Below are 25,261 nucleotides of genomic sequence, written 5' to 3' on the forward strand. Positions count from 1 at the left end.
TTAAATAGCACTAGTACATGGATAATCGCTCAAAGTTTTTTTACTCTAGCATAGGCGGTTCAGATGGTACAAAAAGGGGTTTTTTTAAATGTAACACCCTGTAATTAAAAAAATTGCAATTGCCCTTAAATGAAACCTATACCAAAAAATCAGCCACTTATTTGTTATTAATTACCGTAGGGTTTCTTTTTAATTTTCATTACAATTTAGGGAAAAATAATTTTTTTAAAAACATCTTTTTTAAAAATTTGTCAACTTTGGGGCGCCACCCACCGCTAAACGGTGGGTGATAGACATATGCTGTCGGGAAATAAATAGTAGGAAATATAGTCATCTTTATTTTACTATTAATAGTATGGTATAGTTAGACCCAAACCCAGACATCCAAAGTGAAAGTTATCCTCCAACACCAAATTGTTCCATATGGTCCACATAATGTTCAGAAAAAAGTCACACCATTTTGAGCGTCGGGTTTGGGGGGAGAGGGGGGAGAAATCTGTAAATTCGTTGTTTTTTACGTTTTTCGTCAATATTTCTAAAACTATGCGCTTTAGCATGAACAACCTTCTATACACAATTGTTCTACATTAAATTTGAAATAAAAAAGGCCCTATGCATAACCCTACTAAAATGAACGGTTTCAAAGTTACGGAGGTAGTATAGTATAATTGGTCCAAAAAAAGGCCTAACCCAGACATCCAAAGTAAAAGTTTTCCTTCAACACCAAATTGTTCTGTATGGTCCACATAATGTTCAGTAAAAAGTTACACCATTTTGAGCGTCCGGTTTGGGGGGGAGATGGGGGAGAAGTCGGTAAATTAGTAGTTTTTTTACGTTTTTCATCAATATTTCTAAAACTGTGCTTTAGCGTAAAGAATGTTCTATAGAAAAATGTTCTACATAAAATTTAAAATAAAAAAGGTTCTATACATAATTGTTATAAAATCAACGGTTCCAGAGTTACGGAGGGTGAAAAGTAAAGGTTTTCGATACTTTTTATATTTACCGATTTCTCCCCCCTCTCCCCCCAAACCCGACGCTCAAAATGGTGTGACTTTTTCTGAACATTATGTGGACCATATAGAACAATTTGGTGTTACAGGATAACTTTTACTTTGGATGTCTGGATACCATACATTGCCCAAAAAATATAAAAAGTATTAAAAACCTCGACGTTTCACCCTCCGTAACTCTGGAACCGTTGATGTTATAACAATTATATATACAAGATTTTTTGTTTTAAATTTCATTAAGAACATTTCTGTATATAACATTGTTTACGCTAAAGCATAGTTTTAGAAATATTGACGAAAAACGTAAAAAACTACTAATTTACCGACTTCTCCCCAATCTCCCCCCAAACCGGACGCTCAAAATGGTGTAACTTTTTACTGAACAATATATGTGGACCATACAGAACAATTTGGTGTTGGAGGAAAAATTTTACTTTGGATGTTTGGGTTAGGCATCTCCGTAACTTTGGAACCATTCATTTTAGAAAGATTATGCATAGGGCATTTTTTATTTCAAATTTAATGTAGAACAACTTTGTATAGAGGGTTGTTCATGCTAAACCGCATAGTTTTAGAAATATTGACGAAAACCGTAAAAACTACGATCTTTCCGATTGCTCCCCCCTCTCCCCCTCAAACCTGACTCTAAAATGGTGTGACTTTTCTCTGGACATTGTGTGGACCATATAGAACAATTTGGTGTTGAAGGATAACTTTCACTTTGGATGTCTGGGTTATGCCATCTTTTGGATTAACTATACTATACTATAAGTAAATTTTTTGCAGAACGTACAGGAAGGGCTACGTTTCGCAAAAGCCACAAATTACCCCCTTTAAAGGGATGAAACGGGGGTTCCGGGGCGAAATTTTTTAATACAAAGTTAGTCTCATAATAAGCACCCCTTGATATACCAGAAAAAAAAATAAAACCGGACTTGTGTCCATTTTACGAGGTTCAACCTCTGTTTCCTACACTATTCGGTGACTCGACGCTCCTTTGAATCCGTCATTCCTTTGATACCTTCATTCGAAATTTGCGACAAATGTAACTGACTAGTTAAAACCAATAAGAATCTACTAAAAAGCAACAACTGAAAAAAACAAATCCTAAAAATTTTTGTTTTTTCTAATCCGTATTCAGGTTGTGTAGACACTGCCGAACAAGTTCAAATTAATTCCTGTAGGATGCAGCACGTGGCACTGCAACTGTCACTGTCAAATACATAAATACAAATTTTCTCAACTCATTTCTCTTTGATTAGTGTAGGTTGAATGTACTTTGTCCGGCAAACGATTTTCGTGTTTAATGATAATTATTAAATAAATTGTAATACTTGTACAAAGAAAATGGGTCCTCATAGTGTATTGTCGTTAATGTTTGCGTCAGTAGTAATCACATTAGCTCATGAAGATGTTTACTCAATCAAATACACCACAGAAAATTTTTCCCAAGAAGTTGGAAAGAAAAATCATTTTGTCATGTTCTACGCCCCTTGGTAAGTGTTTTCATTTATTAAATATATATTTTATCAAATTTTCATATATTCTAATAACCTACATATTTAAAAACACATTTTTTTGTCAGGTGCGGGCATTGTCAAAAATTTTCTCCAAAATGGGAACAATTAGCTGAAATGTTGAATGAAGATGACACGAATAATATAAAAATAGCTAAAGTTGATTGTACTACAGACAGTGAAGTATGCTCCGAACAAGATATTACTGGATATCCCACACTTAAATTTTACAAAGTAGGAGACTCAGAAGGTGTGAGGTTTAGAGGAACCAGAGATCTTCCTTCAATAACCAATTTTATCAAGGAGCAACTGAGAGAGGTAGGTAGATGTTTTGTTTTTGTGTAAAAATAGGTGTTTAAGTGATCGTATATGGTTTCACTCCATATAAAGATATTTATGGCTTCCCGGGTGTTTAATACCAATTATGGCATTATTCAATGCTCCTCACAAAGAAGGACTAGAGTTTAAGCTGTTTCTTTGTGTATAATTGTCTCTGAACGTTGAATTTTACACAAGAGAGTGACCTTGTTTATTTCTTCTTCATTTGTCATCATAACCCTGGATGGATCTATGCCTGTCTGGCTATGTGTTTTCATTCAGATCTCTCTTGTGCCCTTCTCCTCCATTGTCTTACCTTCATAATTTTCAGGTTGTCCTCCACGTCATCCAACCATCTCATTCTAGGTTGTCTTTTTTTTTCATCTTCCTATCGGCTTCCATACTTACTTACTTAATCCAGAAGTTCAGGGCCTATTTTACCACTAGGCCAGTGAGGCACCTGCCTCGGGCCCGCATTTTAATGGGGCCCGGAAAAATCATCAAAAAATTTTTATTGCAATAAAACAAAATAAATTTTTAAATTTGTCAACTGTGGTCTTAGAACCACATGAGCCACATTTTGAAAATCTTTCTACGTATCATCCACAATAGAATCAGAGATAAATGTGACGAAGACCAGGATGAAATAAATACAATTTGGCTTCAGAAATGGACTGGGAACCCGGGTCGCACTCTTTGCACTAAATGTATTATTGCAGAAATGCCGAGATCAAAGGAAGGACGTATTTGCTGTATTTATTGACTATGAGAAGTCCTTTGATCGAGTGCAACATCACAAATTAATTAAAATATTAATAATTAAGGAGTTGATAGTCAAGATGTACGAATCATAGAAAAATTATACTTGCGTCAAACAGCGACAGCTTGCATAAAAAGAAAATCAACAGAAATATGCAAAATACAAAGAGGTGTCAGACAGGGTTGTATACTGTCCCCACTGTTATTCAATTTATATTCAGATATAATATTTAAGGAAGCGCTCCATATTTTGGAATGGGGTGTGAAAGTTAATGGAATTCTGATAAATACAATCAGATATGCAGACGATACAGTTATTTTAAGTGATGATATGAATAGATTACAACACCTTTTAAATGCCATTGACACAGTGGGAAGAGAGTTTGGCCTAAACATAAACCGTTCAAAAACAAAATACATGGTATTTAGCCGTTTGGCCCATCAAGATTCACAGTTATATGTTGATGGTCATATAATTCAAAGAGTACCCAGTTTTAAATATCTTGGTTGTCATATTACTGAACAACTAGATCCAGATAAAGAGATAAAATGATAACTTGCAACTTAAACTTCGAAAGCGCATGATTAAATGTAGTCCTCTTGTATGGTGTCAAAGCATGGACATTAAAAATATCGACCATTAATCGCTTGGAGGCCTTTGAAATGTGGCTGCACAGACGTACACTGAAAATACCATGGACGGACAAGTGTGGCAGTCCTTAAGAGAGCAAATGCTGCCCACGAGCTGCTTGATAACATCAAATATAGAAAGATGGCCTATTTTGGACAGGTAGTAAGGGGAGACCGGTATAATATTCTTCAACTTATTATTATGATGGGTAAAATCGAAGGACGCAGAGGAATTATTGGTAGAAAGTTAGAAAGCAGGCCTCATAGTTGAAGAATATCCGGGAGTGGACAGGAATAAAGAAAGCAGAACAACTATTTAGAATAACTGGAGACAGAGACAGTTTCGCCATGTTAATCGCCAATGTCAAGAGGACTTGATAGGGCACGTTAAGAAGAAGAAGAAGGTCTTAGAACAATTAAAAAATTTGGTATCAATATTAACTAATTAACTTAATTAATATTATTATTAAATTATATTTAGGGGCCCGAAAATTATGTAATGCCTCGGGCCTGATTTGAAGTAAAATAGGTTCTGCAGAAGTTGTCTATCTTTCGGTGTGAGTTATTACGGAGTTAGGTTCTCCGTCGTTTTCTTCCACATTTCCTTCTATCCATGGCCAATGCTTTTGTTTTTATATTCCTAGGTATTTCTTTCTTTTTTAAAAAGTTACTCTTAATAATATTGTACAGCTTACCAGTCTTTGCAATTCTTTCATTTATCTCATCTTCTAATTTTCCATTCCGGCTTATGATTACCCCCAAATACTTATATCTGTCTACCTGTTCAAGTTGCTTGCCATCTAAGTACTTCTATTTTATGTTTTCCGTTTTGTCTTCCAATTATCATTGTTTTTGATTTTTCTTTGTTTATTTTCATGTTTCTGATTTTTAGCTCTTAGTACAGTATGTTTATATTTTCTTGTAATTGTTTTTCTGACTCCCCAATGATCACCAGGTCGTCTCAACTTCCAATATCCTACATTATATTTTCTCCATTTGTGTTTGCAGTTTTAATTTATTACGATATCTAGTACTAGGTTAAAGAGGAGTGGGCTCAGGACACAACCCTGTTTTAATCCAATGTTGCCGAATACTTTTGATTTTCCATTTCTTGTCCTAACATAGCTTTTCGTTTTTTCATATAAACTCTGAATGCATCCTATTAGATCTTGTTCAATTTTTCTCTTCTCTAGTATTTCCAAATATCTTCTCTTTTAATTCTATCGAAAGATTTTTTGCATATCTATGAAACATGCATGTATTTCTTTTTCTGTTTTAAGAGCTTCTTCTATTATTTGTCTCATTATGAAAATCTGATCGTTCGTCCCCTTTCTTTTCTGAAACCACTCTGGCTCTCCTCAAATGTGTTCTCTAGTTTTTCTCTTAGCCTGCTTTCTAGTATACAAGCATAAAGTTTTCCTACTGTGCTTCCAAGTGTTATTCCCCTATAGTTTGAGCATTCTTGGCTATCTCCTTTTTTATACAATGGTGTTATAATACCTATCTGCCAGTCTAGTGGTACTTTCTTTTCTTTCTTAGCTTGGTTCATGATGTTTAGTAATTCTTGTTGTCTTTCTTCATTCATGTATTTGACCATTTCTGCAGTTATATCGTCATGTCCTGGTGCTTTTCCCAGCTTGATTTTGTTGATTGCATTTATTAATTCTTTTTGTGTTATATTTTCTATCTGTTCCTGTTGCTCTTGTGGGGTGTGTTGATTTTTGTTTTGTTCTATCTTATTTCCTTCTACTTGTTCCGTTTCCAAGAGTTCTTCAAAGTATTCTCTCCACCTCTCCATAATCTCATTCTCTTCTGTAAGTATGGTCCCATTCTTATTCTTCACGTTTTTCAATGTATTTGGTTTTGGTTTTCTCATGCTCTTAAGTGTGTTATAGAACAATTTCTGGTTTTCACCGAGAATGCTTCTGTTAATTTATTTCCAAATTCTACCCACGTTCTGTCTTTGTTATTTTTAACCATCTGTTTAACTTCTGTTCTTTTCTCTTTGTACTTGTCATAGCTTTCTTGCTTTCTGCCTGTTAAGTATTTTTTCCAAAGTTGTTTCTTTTCGTTGTTCTGAAGCTATTTTCTTGTGGCATTTTTATAATCAAGTATATTCAAATGGGAAATAAGCCACAATTTTACCTAAAAATGATTTTATTAACGTTTCGACGCCCAAGTCGGGTGTCGTTGTCAAAATACAAAATAATACTAAATAAACAAAAATGGTGTTGCTTAGTAAAAAATTCTTCTAATAATTTATTTAATCTGACTCATTTATATCGGCAATTCAGACACGTATTATACATTTTAAAGTAGACGACTTTAAAATGATATTGCCAATATTGATGAGTTGCGTTCCTGGGACGACTTTACTAAAAGATAGTTCATTCGATTACATGAAATCAATCCCAACTCAAGAATATCCGCCACAAAAATCACAGCATGTGATCTGTCTTTAAAAAGACAACCAAATGCAACGGTGGCACTGAAATTCTCGCGTTAGAGATTCCATAGTAAATCACGAAGGAAAACCAGGAAAAACCTCGTGATACTATCCCGACATCGTAAGTATTTGGGTTTACATTTAGTTTATTCTCAAAAATAATACCAAATTCTGACTTGATGTTTTAAATTTTAAATAATACTAAAATACTAAATATGTACTAACTCGATATGTTACTGATTTACTAATTGTGGTATTTTCTTTCTATCGACTTCCTCCTTTAATATGGGTAACCACATCCTACTGCATTCTACCGAGGAATTTGCGACACAATTGGTTTCATTTAGCATAATTTAAAAAAATTAAAGCATAATAAGAAAAAAAAATCAAAGAAGCGGCTCTAATTATGCTAAATGAAACCAATTGTGTCGCAAATTCCTCGGTAGAATGCAGTAGGATGTGGTTACCCATATTAAAGGAGGAAGTCGATAGAAAGAAAATACCACAATTAGTAAATCAGTAACATATCGAGTTAGTACATATTTAGTATTTTAGTATTATTTAAAATTTAAAATATCAAGTCAGAATTTGGTATTATTTTTGAGAATAAACTAAATGTAAACCCAAATACTTACGATGTCGGGATAGTATCACGAGGTTTTTCCTGGTTTTCCCTCGTGATTTACTATGGAATCTCTAACGCGAGAATTTCAGTGCCACCGTTGCATTTGGTTGTCTTTTTAAAGACAGATCACATGCTATGATTTTTTGTGGCGGATATTCTTGAGTTGGGATTGATTTCATGTAATCGAATGAACTATCTTTTAGTAAAGTCGTCCCAGGAACGCAACTCATCAATATTGGCAATATCATTTTAAAGTCGTCTACTTTAAAATATATAATACGTGTCTGAATTGCCGATATAAATGAGTCAGATTAAATAAATTATTAGAAGAATTTTTTACTAAGCAACACCATTTTTGTTTATTTAGTATTATTTTGTATTTTGACAACGACACACGACTTGGGCGTCGAAACGTTAATAAAATCATTTTTAGGTAAAATTGTGGCTTATTTCCCATTTGAATATACTTGATTGTTTCTTTTCTTGTACTATTTTTTCTAAGTCTTTTGTCCACCATGCCGTGCGTTTTTTGGGGTTTTTACTTATTTTTGTTACTCCACAACTCTCTTTTGCAGCTACTAATAGACTATGTTTATAATTCTTCCATCTTTCTTCTCTATTTTGGTACTTATTTTCTCTTTTCCTATGTTCCTCTAGGCATTTCTGGTAACTCTTTTTAACTTCTATTTCTTTCAGTTTGTAGCTGCTGATTTTTTTCTTTTATTATTTTTCTCTTTTTGTCATTTTGTATGTCTTTTATTATTCTAAAGCTAATTTTGACTAGATACTGGTCACTGCCAATCTCTGCGCTCCTTTTTACTTTAATATTTTTGACTTATGCTTTCCATATCTCGGAGTTAATTAGGAAATAATCATTTATTAATCTCTCGCCTCTACGCCTCACTTCCCTTGTGTATTTGTGGACGTCTTTGTGTGTAAACTTTGAATTCCCTATTATCAGATCATTTTCGATGCATAAATTTATAGTCCTTGTTCCATTATCGTTTCTTGTATCTTCTCCCTCTTTTCCAAGCCATTTTTCTATACCAGCATTTTGTTTTCCCACTCTTCCATTCCTGACGCCTATTATTATTAAATTGTTATTCTCTGTCTCGGCTATCGGCTTTCATAGCAATATTTTCTTTGTTGATTTTGTATCTTGTTGTCTCTGGGTATGTCCCTTAGTCCCTTCCATTACAGTCCTTGACTTTTAATAAATCTTACAATATCATGTCCTTCATTAAATTTGTCACTCTCGTCATTTCTTCTGAGAAAGAAAAAGTCGGGGTTCTGATGGTCCATGTTTTAATAATTCTGCAAGAATTCCGCCCGTCCCTGTTGTCTGTGTTTAAGTTTTCTTTCAAAGTATTATTTCCATCTCCTTATAATTTTTTGCTTCTCTGTTAATAGTTCTCCGTCCTGGTCTTTCCATATTTTTAGGAAGAGGGTTGTTAGGCCTTCACTCAACGCCCTATTCATTAGAGGACAAGGCTCCTTTCTTCGTCAGCCCTGACCCCACCACCACTGGGGGTTAGTTACCCAGTCTCCAGTGGGGTTGCTCAGGTTACTGTTGTCTCTACCAACTTAGAGGTAACAATAGGAATTGAGTAGAAGAGGCTAAGCGATGCCAACTGGATACAGCATCAAGTATTGTGCTTCCTACCCCTTTACACACCAAGCATCACCCCCTTTACACATCCTTGTTTATTTAGCTAAATAATTTTTTAAGGGAGATGAAAGCCATACTGAGGAAGCAGTCTCTGATGAAGCCACGGCCGTTGATGGCTTGACCGAGCTGACAGAAGATAACTTCCACAAACATGTTAAGAGTGGAAAACATTTTATCAAGTTCTATGCCCCTTGGTGTGGACACTGTCAGGTAAGCTATTCATATTTTATTCAGTGATTTTTTTAAATTGTTGAAAGTGATAACAAAGCATATTTTACATGTTGATAACATTTTTATTAGGATTAGATAAGTTGGTTTTACCAAGTTTTATTGGTTTTACGATGATAAATACAAAAACTGTATTGTTCTGGTTGTTTTACATTTATTTTATTTTTAAGAGGCATAAGTATTTACACTGTGTGACATATATTTTCTTGTGACCATTCTTGTCCGATATATGTTGAAAATTGCTGATTTTATCATAAAAAATCATTAATGAAATTTGCAAGTTGATATGTTAACTAATAATAAATTTTTGGCAAACTTCTGTGATATCTAACAAAAAATAAAAATAGTAAAGTTCCGTGTTAGATTGGCTGTTTTGTGGAGTTATCTGTAAGATTAGGCCTATCTTTGTTCAAATCCGGTAGAGTACTGTCTTATCAGAATCGTGTTTAATTAACAGAGATAAGCAAACCAAAGATAATTAAATTTGTAGAGTCAGAAGGAACAGAAGTAAGGTCACTGATGAACTTATAGATAGAAAGAAATAAGATTAAGCAAAATAGGGAAAGTTTCATTAAAAATATATATAATTTACTTAATAGTTGACCCTTTCTGAACACTTACTGTTTTTCGTTTCATTTTGTATTTTGATTAACTTTTTTTATTCTGGTTTTTAGTTTCAAGATATTGTTTAGTAAGTTTATTCCCCGGTAGTTATTCGGGTCTTTGTGGTCTCTTTTCTCAAATTATTTCTCCAGTTTGTCTGATGATTTTTGACTTTTTAGATTTTCGAGTGCTTTTTTTGCATGTGCTTATATATTGCATGTTTTGAATATTATTTCATATATTTTCTGGTTTTTCGTCTGTTAATTCAAACAATTTACAATTTTAGTAGGCAATCTCCATTGAGGAGAGGGCACTTTAAGAAGAAGAAACACTTTACAGTCGACATAATAGTTAAAGGCTGTTTGTAAATTTTGTGTAGAAAATGTTGGAAAAGTTCCTACTCTGTTTTTTTGGGATTGCACAGGATTAATCATGAGTGATTTTCTAATTAAGGGTTTAACCATAACTGGAAATTAATATTTGATATTACTGAATAATCTATGAGAAAGAAACGAAAATTTAAAAATATTAGATCAGATACAATACAGATGCTTGAGAATATGTTTAAGTGCAATGGTATCCACTCCAACAAACGTTATGCTAGCAGAGTGTAATGAAATCCCATTAAATTTACGTAGACAATTTTTAGCTCAAAAATACAGCATAAAGCTAAGAAACACTGAGTCAGACGTTTTAACAAATCTGGCTTTATTAAACATGGAAAACTTAACTAGCAAATATTGGAGACTAAAAAATTCACCACCACTAACAGATGCATTTATTGAAACCAGGAATTATACAGATTTACACAACAGTAAATTATTACCAATTTATAAATTTCCGTATAAAACTTTGATAAAAAAAACCAAGAATCATAATTCCTAAATATACAGAATCAAATCATTTAAATAATATTTTAGTAAAATCTATACTGAGCGACTTTGTGGATTACACAGTAATTTACACAGATGGTTCTAAAAATCAAACGGGAGTAGGATGTGCTATGTATGTGCAAAATACCCATCAACATAATAATTACAAATTATCTAGTATTAGTAGTATTTTTACAGCTGAGATTATAACCATCGAAAAAGCTCTAGAATGGATCAAAGAGAATAATATTGAAAAAGCTGTGATAATAACAGACTCCAGATCTGCAATATATGCAATTGAAAACACAGATTTTAGTTCATACAAATCAAAAATTTTATGTAATATAAAAAATAATTTGTCTAAAGTGGAAGTAGTATTTATATGGGCAAAAGGACATGCCGGTATACTGGGTAATGAGAAAGTGGATGAGTTGGCCAAAGATGCAATAAAAAATGGTGAGATCCTAACTCAGATCTTATCGACAGATGCAATAAATGACGTCAAAGCTAGAATAAATAAAATATGGAAAAAACAATGAAAAAATATTTCAAGCATATCAAAAAATTTATATCTTTCTTTACATCAAGAACTTCCTCCGCCACCTGAATACATATTTAAGTATAACCTGCCAAAGCGAGATATTTCTACTATCGTCAGATTAAAAACTCGACACGGAAAATATGAGGCACATCTGCACAAATTAGGAATAGTTAATTCATCAGTCTGTTTTTGTGATAATGTTTCGATTAGAGATTTGAACCATATTTTCTTTGAATGCAAAATTAACGAGAGATATATAAATCAATTATATTACAATTTACGACAAACACAAGTTCATTTTCCAATTAGTATAGAATATCTACTAAGTTGTCATAAAATGGAAATATTTAAATTACTCATAAACTACTTGAAAGAAACAAATATAGTCATTTAAGTGAAATAGGTATAAAAAAAAACAAAACTAATAAATTGAGGTAAAAATAAAATAAAAATCTGTGGCTAACGGACCCGCATCCAAGCCATTTTTTCACACACACACACACACACACACAGAAAGAAACGAACAAGAAAATTCTCTAAAGTTATTTTGTTTTTACATGACAGTGATCCTGCAGACATATTGCATCTTTTGTATACAAGCATTCGTGATTTAGAGACCCTCCATGGCTCAGTGGTAAGAGCGCCTACCTTTGGATCCAAAGGTCCGAATGGTCGTGAGTTCGAATCTCACCAGGGTAGAGAATTTTTCGTTTATTATAAATTAATAAATGAAAATAGTTTCTATCCTTGTGGGATCGATACTCACCGGAGGGACCGCAGACGTTCGGATACAATTAGCGTCTCTTTGCAAAGACAATGACGTCGACTTTGCAAAGTAACAAGACACTTACTCAATACACACACTACATATTACACTAGATACCTAATTGGAATAAAATCCACTGCACCATCACCATGCCAATGGCCATTAGTTGTCGATGCATTAACTAAATAAAAAAAAATTCGTGATTTAGTGTACAAATTATTGGAACGGCCCTCTTTTTTTATTACTTTTTATATGATTGTTTAAAAAAGATCTAAAATGTCGTGAGCATGTTTGCCAAACAAGATGTGCCTAAGCAACGTGATGTAGAGGCCTGGTTTGTAGAACAAGATCTAGTCTTTTTCTGTAAGTCTAATAAAGTTGTCTGTAAATTACAGTTGTATTGGACATACCAATGCTTTTTTCATAGGGAACTTGCACATTTTTTTATTGCATAATAATGTTCAGTTTTGTTTAAAAATGAGATTTCTAAAATTTCACGCTTCAAAAACTCATGTACAAATTTAAAATCTTCTGTGATTTAAAATAGTTCAAACGAGCCGTGACGTCACATAGTTGTATTTTATTTATGTTTATAGTTATGGTTATATTTAGGTATATTCTTCTTCTTCTTCTTTAGTTTATTGGCCTCCACCTACTTGGGTATTTGGCCAGCTCATCGTCGCGGATTATGGGAAAAATATTTATATTCTAATGCCATTTATCGTATGTCATTGTAATAATATATAACAGTTTGTTGAGATTGGAGTTTGATAGTTTTTGAAGGAAATGAAATAAGGTTTACTATGGAAAATAAAAGAAAACACTATAAGTGTTGTTTAGTGCCATTTTGTAAAAGTACAACTTTTCTATGTATTTAAAATAGTTCAAACGATCAAAAACACTATGTGACGTCACATAGCTGTATTTCCTACTGACGTTTATAATGTCCAATTTAAAATTATATACAATTTTGTTTACTTTCTTGGTGCAGATTACAAAACATACAGCCATATGACGTCACGACACGTTTTGGCCTGGCTGCTATAATTTGAATTTAGAATCGTCTTTAGGGGCTAAACGGAACACAAAAACAGCTTTTTTATCTTTGATACATGTTTTAAATTATGTTCTGTTGTGATTTATAACATTTTCGAATTTAAAATTGTATGCAAGTTCCCTCGTCAGGTGTTTGTTATTTTTATAGTGTGTATAAAAATATTGCTTCATATAGCAGACAATATTTGTCTATAAGTGTAACAAACAAATTTTCAAAAAAATAAATTTTAAATATTTAATTTGATTATTTGTGTACGTTCTTTTGTTAACGATACAAATATTTGCAAAACAACAACAAACAATTAGCTTATCTTTCACAATTATTTAGCCTTTTTACCTTATTAAACAAAGCTATATATTTAGTTTAAAATAGATAATAATATACTATGAATAATAATAGTCTAGTAAAATAAAATTACACTACATGTAAATCAAAATGTAAATTCGTACAGGTTGAAACAAATTTTATATCAAAGTTTAGGTGGGTACAAAAGATATTTTCAAGAAAGTATCCAAATCATACAAGGGGTTTAAATAATTAAAAAGGGGTCATTTTTGCAACAAAAATTACTTTTTTAACTGCTGAGGTCATTCAATTACCAATGAAGGTCTATAGGATTGTTTTCTGCAAAGTTGAAGGGTAAATCTTTCACATAAGACGTACTAAATTAAATGTGACCCCCTATTTATTTAAATAATTATACATAAAACTTTTAAAACAAATTTGCAAAAAAATACTTTTATACCCTATTCCACGAACATACGCCTGTTTTGGATTACTTCGACAACGAATATTTTACTGTGCAAAATAAGAAGAACGAAAGTAAATTGCAAATTACATTGTTGTTTATTGGAATAATTATTAGGGCCATTTACTTTCGTACTTCTTATGTTGCACAGTAAAATATTCGTTGTCGAAGTACTCTAAAACAGGCGTATGTTCGTGGAATGGCCCATAGCGTTTTGAATAAGCACTATAAAATATCTTATTTTACAGGAAAAGTTGCGGTCTGTTATCGGTATTAACAAAAAAAATTGGTCCAAAAATATTTAATATTTTTTTAGATATTGAATTTGTTTATTAAATGTTACTCTATTTTCAATTGCAAAAACGCGGTTGTTGCCAAAAAAATATTCACCTGTATTAAATCTTATTATTTTTATTTTTATGTATACTTTCGATAAATGTATTGATAACTTCAAATTTCGATTAAACTTCCCCCTAAAATGGCATTTGAAAATTATTCAAACTTGTTTATAATTTTTTTTTAATAACGTCGCGGGGATTAAATATTTTGAAATTCCGTTTCGATAATTGGGTTCCTGGGAATTTTTCACTAATTAACAATTTTTTTTGTTTTTTTTCCTCTTCTTTTTTTTTTTTCTTGGAGTTGTATTACTACGGGCCCATTTAGGGGTTAAGTTTCATTAAGAATGTCGAATCTCTAAGTTGTAGATTCTAGACCTAAAAATATTAAGATTGGTCTAAAATTACTTAAATAAAATGCGCCTACTTACTGAGTTACAGGGTGTTTTATTTAAAAATTTAAAAAATATTTTTATTAAGTACTTTCAAACTATTTGACGTATCCTTATCATACTTTGCAGAAAGTGTGGGTACTATACAGTCTACTAAATTGTGATAAATAAAAGTTTCTAGCTACTACCAGAGGCGTACGACAGGGGATAGTTAATAGTTGACCCTTCCCAAATTCTACGCTACTGAGGGAATTACTATTTTAGCGAAATTTTTCGATTCTCCAATACTTTCTATGTACATAATATACTCCTTACTGGTAACGATTAAGTCATTAGTTTTCGAGATATTGGACGTTAAAAATGAAGCGGCATAGTTATTTTGATTAATTCATTCATTCATTTTAAACTTCCAATATCTCTAAAACTGATGACTTTATCGATACCAATAAAGTTATTTACATACAAAGTATTGGAGAATCGAAAAATTTCGCTAAAATAGTAATTCACTGAGTGGCGTAGAATTTGGGAAGGGTCAATCATTCACTATCCCCTGTCATACGCCTCTGGTACTAGCTAGAAACGTTTATTAATCACAATTTAGTAGGGTGTATGATAGCAACACTTTCTGTCAAGTATGATAAGGATACGTCAAACAGTTTTAAAGTACTTGGTAACAATAATTTTTAAATTTTTAAATAAAACACCCTGTAACTCAGTAAGTAGCCACATTTTATTTAAGAGATTTTAGTTAAATCTTAATATTTTTAGGTCTAGAATCTACAACTCAGAGATTCGACATTCTTAATAAAATGTAACCCTAAAAGGGCCCGTAGTAATATAACTTTAAGAAAAAAAAAAGAAGAAGAAAAAACGATAAAAAATTTTGTTAATTAGAAAGAAATTCCCAGAAATCCAATTATGGAAACGGCATTTCAAAATACTTAATCCCCGCGACGTTATTAAAAAAACAAATTATCAACAAATTTGAATAATTTTCAAATGCCATTTTAGGGTGGAGTTTAATTGAAATTTGAATTTATCAATACATTTATCGAAAATATGCATAAAAATAAAAATAATGTGATCTTAAGCAGGTGAATATTTCTTTAGCAACAACCGCGTTTTTGCAATTGAAAATATAGTAGCATTTAATAAACAAATTCAATATCTCAAAAAATATTAAATATTTTTCGACCAATTTTTTTGCTTAATACTGGTAACATAGCGCAACTTAGTCTGTAAAATAAGATATTTTATAGTGCTTATTTAAAACGCTAAAAATAATTTTTTGCAAATTTGTTTTTAAAGTTTTATATACAATTATTTAAATAAATAGGGGGCCCAATTTAATTTAGTAAGTCTTATGTGAAAGATTTACCCTTCAACTTTGCAGAAAAAAATCCCATAGACCTTCATTAATAAGTGAATTACCTCAGCAGTTAAAAAAGTATTTTTTTTTGCAAAAATTTAAACAATGATCCCCTTGTATGATTTGGATACTTTCTTGAAAATATCTTTTGTACCCACCTAAACTTTGATATAGAATTTGTTTTAACCTGTACGAATTTACATTTTGACTTTTTTTTATTTTATTAGGCTATAAATAGATGATTGTTTTACAAGTTTTACAATAATTTCCAAATTGTAACCCAACTTCTTAATAGGTGATCAAGAACTAGTTTAAGCTGAACAATGCTGGTCAATAATAAAAATAAATTTGACTGCTAAATTTAAACTTTCACAAAAACAATTATTTTTGCTCTAGGTACTTACTTAACTTAAGCCCTCCTCTTATACCTTATGGTGTCGAGGATTTTTTGCTCTAATTAGACTTATATTTATTAGTATGGTTCTGAAACTCTCTTAATTGTGGGATTATCTACTGGATAAAATGGGAATTAACCACAATTTTAGTTGAAAATACTATTTTTGTTGATTTTTGATTTCCACTTCAGAAATCGTTCATATTTGTTAATTTTTCAGATCAAGTTTTTCTGAGACAAAAAGATTTTCTCAGATTAAAGCAAAAAAAAAAGATCAACAGATGCACAAATCACTACAAGTAAATTAAGGAACCTACTTATAAGACAATACGTCATAGATGAAACCAATAATCGATTAATGAATGTTAAAGAAAAAATTCTGAAGAATACTGAAACGGATACAAAATCGTTATTAATAAAAACAGGAAGAGATCTAAGTGAAAAAGAAATTCTGACATCAATGAGATACAAATAGAAACTATGGATGGCGGAGAAAATTTTAGATTTAATGGAAGAAGGACGACAACATAAAAATAAAGATGGTCTGATGAAATACTACATCCATTTTATACATAAATTGGAAAACTATCATTAAAAAACTAGAATAATAGTCTCCCGTTTTACACCGCTGACGCGGCTTTGGGATTATGGCAGGGTAGTCTGCTATATCTAGGGCCTACGTAATACAAGGTATCAGGGCCAGTGCTACGCTTCAACCGCCTATTATTACCCCTGGTTTTACCCAAGGTACTCATTTTATTCAGGCTGAGTCGACCTGGGGCCTATAGACATTTTAGAAATGTCTAGCTGCTCTTGCTGGCGCTGGGTCTCGAACCTAGGTCTACCAGCACGCGAGTCATACATCCTATCGCTGAGCTACGCCGTCCCTCATTAAAAATCTAATTATTAATAATTTGCAACTTCACAATATGTCAAATTGAAAAGTCTCAGATGCAAAATCCACCACTTTAATAAAATTAAAATGGTAAATAGTTATTTAAATCTGAAACTTTTCGTGTTGAAAGTTCTTTCTGGTACATCCTTAATCTGCGACTTTTACAATTTATAAGACCGCAGACGACGAATATAGAAAACAAAAAGGACTCCTTGCAATCACATTCCGTTTTCATTCGTCTAGGAAAAGGGCAGAACGAAACTTCCTAGTACTCAAATCTGAGTAAAGATAGAAAAGTAAAAGATGGTTTTGCTTGTTTTCGATTCAGAGGTATGCACAATCGCCGGACAGCTGTTTCCACCATTTCAGGCTTTTTCAACAGCGCTAGCGTGCACTTCTCTGAATCGAAAAACAGCTCGACATCGAAATTTCCCTTAAATTGATGGTCGAGCTGTTTTTCGATTCAGAGGAGTGCACGCTAGCGCTGTTGATAAAGCCTGAAATGGTGGAAACAGCTGTCCGGCGATTGTACATCCCTCTGAATCGAAAACAAGCAAAACCATCTTTTACTTCACAATATGTATTTATCATATGCTTAACTTCAAATTGTGGTCATCAAAAATGCCAGGTGGCGACGCTAGGTGTCGCGTCAGTCATGCATGGAGCGAATAGAATTTTCTGAATTCTTTCTCTATGTTACAATGATAAATTTTTCTATATATGTAAGTTTAAGTACCTTTTTTATGTGGTTTATTGTTGTTGTAGAAATTAGCCCCAGCGTGGGAGCAACTCGCTAAAACTCTAGAGCTTGACAATGAAGTTACCGTAGGGAAAGTAGACTGCACGCAGCATAGATCTGTCTGTAACGACTTTGACGTGAAAGGATACCCCACTCTATTATGGATAGAAAATGGCGCAAAGGTAATATCGGTTATTTACACAGGGCTGTTTCGTGGCTGACCAGAGTCCACGGAGTTTAGATGTTGTTCCTTGTTGTCCCGTTATATTTTCGAGTCCCTTCCGACGCAAAAGGGTGATTCCATTTAAAATCACTCAATTTTGGATCAAAAAAATTTTTGGATCTCCGATTTGTGTGAAAATTGGTATGGTGTATTCCACGAATATACGACTGTTTTGGATTATCGCGACAACTTTCAGTGCGTCACAGTTTTTCAATTTCTTTCTAACGCATTAAATTGTATGTGACAGAAAAAAACGCACGTCGGTGATTACATTTCGTCGGTGACACTTATAACATTTATTCTAGTTGTCAATATTTACGAATATAATCTGAACGATTTATAAGACTATACAAATCAAAGAAAATACCATTTTATAAATGCAATAAACACAATTGATTTGTTTTTTTGCCAAATTGCAAATAAAATGTGACAACTGTCACAATAGATTTAACTAAAATGTCATGTCACTAAAATGTATATTATCGCGGACTTACCTTTTTTTCTATCATTTGTAACGCACTGAAAAATGCTCATGAAAAGAAGCATACGAAAGTATTTTGTTCTAATAATTACTCCAATAAACAACAATATAATTTGCAATTTACTTTCGTTCTTCATATTTTGTACAGTAAAATATTCGTTGTCACGATAATCCAAGAGGGTCGTATATTCGTGGAATGGGGATTATATACAAAGATCTGATACACATAGATTTGGCCAACTCGGAAAAATAGCGTAACGCGGAGCAGTTCGGGTCGGTGGTCTATCTATCTCCCTCTACCGGCGCTTAGCTTTCTCTCTCTAGCATATGATGGCCGCCGCCTGTGTGTCACTGTCGTTCCGTTACTCCCACCTCTTGGTAAATACGCTCACACTCGCACGACAGACAAAGATAGCTAAACCACCGTACTTGATATCGACGTTACACCCCGATGCATTGAGTGGCATATCCCTAGCCAAGTCTATTTTCTTTACATGTCTCTGATTATATAGTATCTACGGAATGTAAAAATAAGACATTTAAAGTCAAATTGTCTTCTTCTTTTTCTCTCAAAATGTTATTTTAAGCGATTTTGCAGTGATTTGGTATTTATTTAAACAAATTTGCATTTTCTATCGTAACGTATCAATGGAAGAAATAATATTTTAATAGAAGGGACTCAAAAATGTCATTATATGGCATTATAACAGATTATTTTGATTCAAAACAAGTTTTTGATCAAATTTTATAGTGTAGAAAACGTTAAAATACCGTTTTTTACATTTTCCTCTATTCCCAAAATACATCATAATCGATTTGGCTGAAAATTTGCCCACAGATAGCCAAAACATAGGACTTTAAGCGGTTACTGTAACATAGGCGTGTACTGTAAGTACAATTAACTCGGAAAATATCGGCCTCACGACAAACATTGTTAAAAAGAAATTGTAATAATTGTAAATGCGATTTATTTGGAACAATTTCAGTTCCTACCATTTTTGTCGAAAAGTTAAAAATGGCGGAGATATTCAGCAAACACGGTTCTTCTTTAAAATCAAAATGGCGGATAGCGTAACGGAGAAATTCATTCGCGATTTTAAATTTAGTCTATTATTGATCCCCCTAAAGATTAGAAAAATAAAATTTTGGGCAGCTCGGCATGCAAGGTCAAATTCTATTCCGACTGAACTAATATACTTTTGAGTCTGATATTATTGTATGTAACTTTTTTTGTATTGTAAAATAATTCAAATCCTTTTAACCACTTAAAGTCCTATGTAGTCCTGTCGCCAAGGGGGGTACAACGGCCTCCTGTATTCAGATGGACTTACCCAAGTTTTTTTTATGTATTTTGGCCTGTAGAACACGAATTTTTTGGGTAACAGTTGATCCGGATGTCGATAAGATTGTTATAAACCAAGAAGTTGAGGAATCACATAACAGCGATTTCTCGCAAAACAAAACATTTTTTTGTATTTTTTGGGCCATTCTAACCAAAAAATGTTCCTACAAATTTTTTCTTAGGATGCATAGTTTTCGAGATAAACGCGGTTGAACTTTCAAAAAATCGAAAAATTGCAATTTTTGAACCCGAATAACTTTTGATTAAAAAATAAAATAGCAATTCTGCTTACCGCCTTTAAAAGTTTAAGTAAAATTTTATCTGTTTTGAATATTTGCATTGCTAAAAATTTATTTTTTGATTGTTAAAAAAAGCTATAAACACATAGTGTTTCCCGTGCCTAATACATGCGTTTTAATGCATGCTACGTAGAAATAGCGCCGCTTGCACTTTTACCTCCTCTACCTACTCATTCGATTTTAAATGAGAAATCATTGAAAACATCACTCAAGCACTAGGTGTTTATAGCTTTGTTTTAACAATAAAATAATAAATTTTTAGCAATACAAATAATTAAAACCGATATAATTTGACTTGAACTTTCAAATGCGGTAAGCAGAATTGCTATTTTATTTTTTAATCAAAAGTTATTCGGGTTCAAAAATTGCAATTTTTCGATTTTTTGAAAGTTCAACCGCGTTTATCTCGAAAACTATGCATCCTACGAAAAAATTTGTAGGAAAATTTTTTGGTTAGAAAGGCCCAAAAAATACAAAAAAATGTTTTCTTTTGCGAGAAATCGCTGTTATGTGATTCCTCAACTTCTTGGTTTATAACAATCTTATCGACATCCGGATCAACTGTTACCCAAAAAATTCGTGTTCTACAGGTCAAAATACATAAAAAAATCTTGGGTAAGTCCATCTGAATACAGGAGGCCGTTGTACCCCCCCTGGCGACAGGACTAATGTTTGGGCTATCTGTGGGCAAATTTTCAGCCAAATCGATTATGACATATTTTGGGAATGGAGGTTAAAAACGGTATTTTAACGTGTTCTACACTAAAATTTTATCAAAAACGTGTTTTGAATTAAAATAACTGGTTATAATTCCTTATAATGACATTTTTTAGTCCCTTCTATTAAAATACTGTTTTTTCCATTGATACTTTACGATAGAAAATGCAAGTTTGTTTAAATAAACACCAAATCACTGTAAAATCGCATAAAATAATATTTTGAGAAAAAAAAAAGAAGAAGACTTTTGACCTTAAATGTCCTATTTTTAGGTCCCACAGAAGCTATACGCTGTGAGCTCCTACGTAGAGGGGATATTTAAAAATTCGCGAGCGCCAGTAGTGACAAGTCTGTAAACGTTTACTGGAAATTTGACATAAATGTCAAAATTAAAAATAAAAACATTAATTATAAAAAATATTAGTTGGTCAAAGCTGTGGTATATATTTTTACCTTAAATATACTTACGTTTTAAATACTGAATTTAAGTTTTTTTAATGTTCCGTAATATGTAATTATAAATTAATCTATTAATCTCAGCGCCATCTACACGATAATTGTGAAAGTATCCGAAGTAAGAAATTAATATTTCATCAATAGAATGTCAAAATGATTAGTAAAATCTTAAAAAAATCGATTACAATTTAATTACTTTTTTGCGTTGTAAATATTAAGCGATAACAATTAAATAATAAATTTAAAAATAACCGGTGAAAGTTGCATTACTAATCCGCTAGGAGCGACACCAGCGAAGCTCAGAGCGTATACACTAAGTTTCAGAAAAATCGGAGATCCAAATTTTTTTTCCTGAGTGATTTGACATGGAATGTACCAAAAGCAAATTTGATATTCGAATTCAGCAGGTCAAAATACATACAAATACACTCTTAAACTCCGTGGGCTTTGTTCATCCACGAAACAAGCCTGACCCCTGGACTAATTTGTTTTATCACACTATTGATTTGTTTTTATATGCGTTTAGGTGGACAAGTACCAAGGAGACAGAAGCCACGTCGACCTCAAGCAATACGTTAACAAAATGTTAGGATCCGAGAAGACAGAAGGAGCAACTCCAAAAGAGGCTGCATCTGACGCTGATCTTCCATCAGGAGAAGTAACCGGCGACAACTTCAAGTCTACCATAGAATCGGGCATTTCTTTCGTCAAGTTTTACGCGCCATGGTGTGGGCATTGTAAGAGACTGGCACCAGTTTGGGACAGCCTCAGAGAGAAGCTCGTCTCAAGACCTGAAGTTAAGGTCCTTAAAGTAGACTGTACGTTAGAAGTTAACAAACAGTTGTGTAATGACGAAGAAATTGAAGGTTTTCCCAGTCTTAATCTATACCAAAACGGCGAGAAGATCGCTTCGTATAGTGGCAGTAGGAGTTTGGAAGATCTACAAGACTTTTTGTTGAAGCATACACCACGTGATGAACTATAAACATTTCTAGTTTACAAAAAATTATAACTTCTTTATTTAAAATCAATTTTTTTTGTTCTTGGTTTTTTTGTTCGAAAAGTATTTTCTTCGTTGAATTAACGAAACAAACTATTCACACCACTGTTTTACATATCTTTCCGCAATACAGGGTGGTTTGTATTAGGTATTATCTTATCTATGATAAGTATCACTTATTTGCTTGTTAACTGTATATACCACTTAACTAAACCACTTCAGGTCAACGTTTTACACACTCTAGCAACGATTGTCTTTGAAAAAATACTTAACATCGTTATTTCACGAAGGATTCCACAACCTTTACTTTAAATATACAGGGTGTCCCAGAAAATAGTGCGTTCCTTTAAGGTATGGATATAATACACAATGTAAAACAAAAAAGTCCTATAACATTTTTTTCTAAAGTTAACTGTTTCCAAAAAAAAATTACATTGTTCTCCATATAAGCGAACTTTTATTTTCATAAAATTAACTAATCTGACATCACTGTACAAGAACTGTTTGTGATTTAGGTTATTGACACCACAAATGTAGGTCAGACAGGTAGACACCTGCAAAATAATTATACCACCCTATGTGTGAAAATCAAACAAAACAAGAATTTGTTTGTTTGTTGAGGAAAAAGACAGTTTTAACTATTTAGAATGGGAAATAAGCCACAATATTATTAAAAAATGATTTTTATTAACGTTTCGACGCCCAAATCGGGTGCCGTTGTCAAAATACAAAATAGTATTTTGTATTTTGACAACGGCACCCGATTTGGGCGTCGAAACGTTAATAAAAATCATTTTTTAATAATATTGTGGCTTATTTCCCATTCTAAATAGTTAAAATTGTAAAAATGCCACAAGAAAATAGCTTCAGAAAAAGACAGGTTTTAATGTAAATACTAAAGGCCCATGCGGCAATTGTGACTGTGTCTATCTTTAGATTTTGTATACATAGTTGTCAGATTTCAATTTGCATTCCAAAAGGTATTTTTGTTTTTTGGCCAAACGGCTGAGTTTAGAAAAAAATGTTATGACTTTTTTGCTCTACATGGTGCCTTCTACCTATACCTTTAAGGAACGCACTATTTTCGGGGACACCCTGTATTTATAATTATATTAAACAAGGCAACAAAGTCCTCGTTAGTTGCCTAAATGTCTTCCGGTTTCATGTTCTTATTCTATTGCTTCGTGTGACTCCCCTGTGGATATTTTTCCATATCATTCCACCGTGGTGTCCGGAATTTTTACTTTTACTTCAATTTCTACACTTTCACAACACTAAGTACTGTTAGTAATTGGTTTTTCTTTACCTTTTATCATCAATCTTTTGTTCTCGCTATATTTTGTTTTGTTGTATTTGCAATAGAAGATAAATATTTCTTTTAAAATGCACTATAAAAAAAAAGAAATATTACCAACTGTATTTGTTAACTGTATACCTATCTTTGCTAGATTTCGCCAAAGCAACATTTTTTTGCTTAAAATCACAAGTACTAACTATTTTTTGATTTTATTTTCACCTATGGCACACAGCAGTGCTCCCAAATTAAAAATAAGGTGTTATATTTCTTCAGCTATTAATGATTTTCGAGTAAGGAGCTACTCTTTCTACTGTAAAAGTAGAACAAAATCATCAGTAGTACTAGTTTTATTAAAAATTTCCATTCATTTAAAAATGTAGTTCTGAAATATTGTGATATTTTTGTGTTTATAGCAGTATTTTGCTCAATTTTTGTTAAATATCAGTAGTTAAAGAACCATTCCCAATTTGTGTGTTCAATACCTTTGTATTTTGATTGGTTTTGTTGTTTAATTTTAAATAAAGATTAAAGATATTATTTTCTTTTATTGACATGTTGAAAAGTTGCTAGAAAAACCAAAATCTAAATAATTGAAAAGAAGATGCGAAACATAGGTATGAGGGGGTAGGCGTAAAATGTTGGTCCAATGCCAATGCTATTTAAATACATTAATTTTTTTCGAATCCTGAGAAAACTTATAAATATATTTGAAAAATTTAAAAGCAGAATAAAAGATTACATTATTACCGGGGGTTGAAAGTCCCTTAAAAAAACAAAAGGTTTCTTTTGAATGAAATATTTAAATCAAAAATCAGACAAAATTTTCTCTTTTTTTTTCACCCCTGTAACTTATTAAAATAAACATTATAGATATTTTCAGGAACTTTTGGCCCTCGGCAATAACGCAGTCTTTCAATCTGCGTTTAAATTTTTCAAAAATCTTTATTAGTTTTCTTAGTATTCGAAAAAAATGAATGCATTTAAATAGCATTGGACCAAGATTTTGCGGGGTATGCTTTCTTAACTGCATCATATAAATCTTTATATTTATTTTGTTTTGATTTCGATGCCATTTCTTCTAAAGTATACGACTTACTAACTAAATAGAAAACAATATTTTATTTATATTCGTTCTTTCAGAACTTTTGTTTCACACAGTATGCAGCACATAAATGAACTAACAATTTAATATTTTTTTGGTTCCAGACGTTGTTCTGTATATAGAAGCGATTGTTTAAACCCAAAGAACAATGTCTTATTGTTTGTTGTCCTGTACAAAAGTGTTACCTAATATTATTTTAACGCAGTGACTGAAACGAAAAACGAAATGAAAAGTATGCGATAAAAGTATCTATAATAGAATTATTCTTTTTAATTTCAACAAAGGTATATTTATTCGTAAACGTTTTATTTTCAATTTCATATCAAAAACTATACGTTTTTATATGGATATCTGAGACTTTAATGCTGGTAGAAGCCAGCAAAAAAATATTTTTTAGACACAATAGCGACAAATATACCAATATA

The 25,261-nt window shown here is 32.3% G+C and overlaps 1 protein-coding gene across 1 annotated transcript; it reads left to right on the forward strand.

Moving 5' to 3' along the window:
• Positions 1–2,217: 2,217 nt before the first annotated feature.
• Positions 2,218–24,269, forward strand: LOC114332372 (thioredoxin domain-containing protein 5 homolog). Its single transcript, XM_028282162.2, has 5 exons — positions 2,218–2,509; positions 2,599–2,848; positions 9,038–9,187; positions 17,946–18,101; positions 21,964–24,269. Exons 1-5 carry the CDS (start codon positions 2,361–2,363, stop codon positions 22,420–22,422), a joined length of 1,164 nt encoding a protein of 387 aa, XP_028137963.1. The 5' UTR covers positions 2,218–2,360; the 3' UTR covers positions 22,423–24,269.
• The last annotated feature ends 992 nt before the right edge of the window (positions 24,270–25,261 follow it).

This window comes from Diabrotica virgifera, chromosome 6, assembly GCF_917563875.1.
Source record: "Diabrotica virgifera virgifera chromosome 6, PGI_DIABVI_V3a".
NCBI classification, from domain to species: Eukaryota; Metazoa; Arthropoda; class Insecta; order Coleoptera; family Chrysomelidae; genus Diabrotica; species Diabrotica virgifera.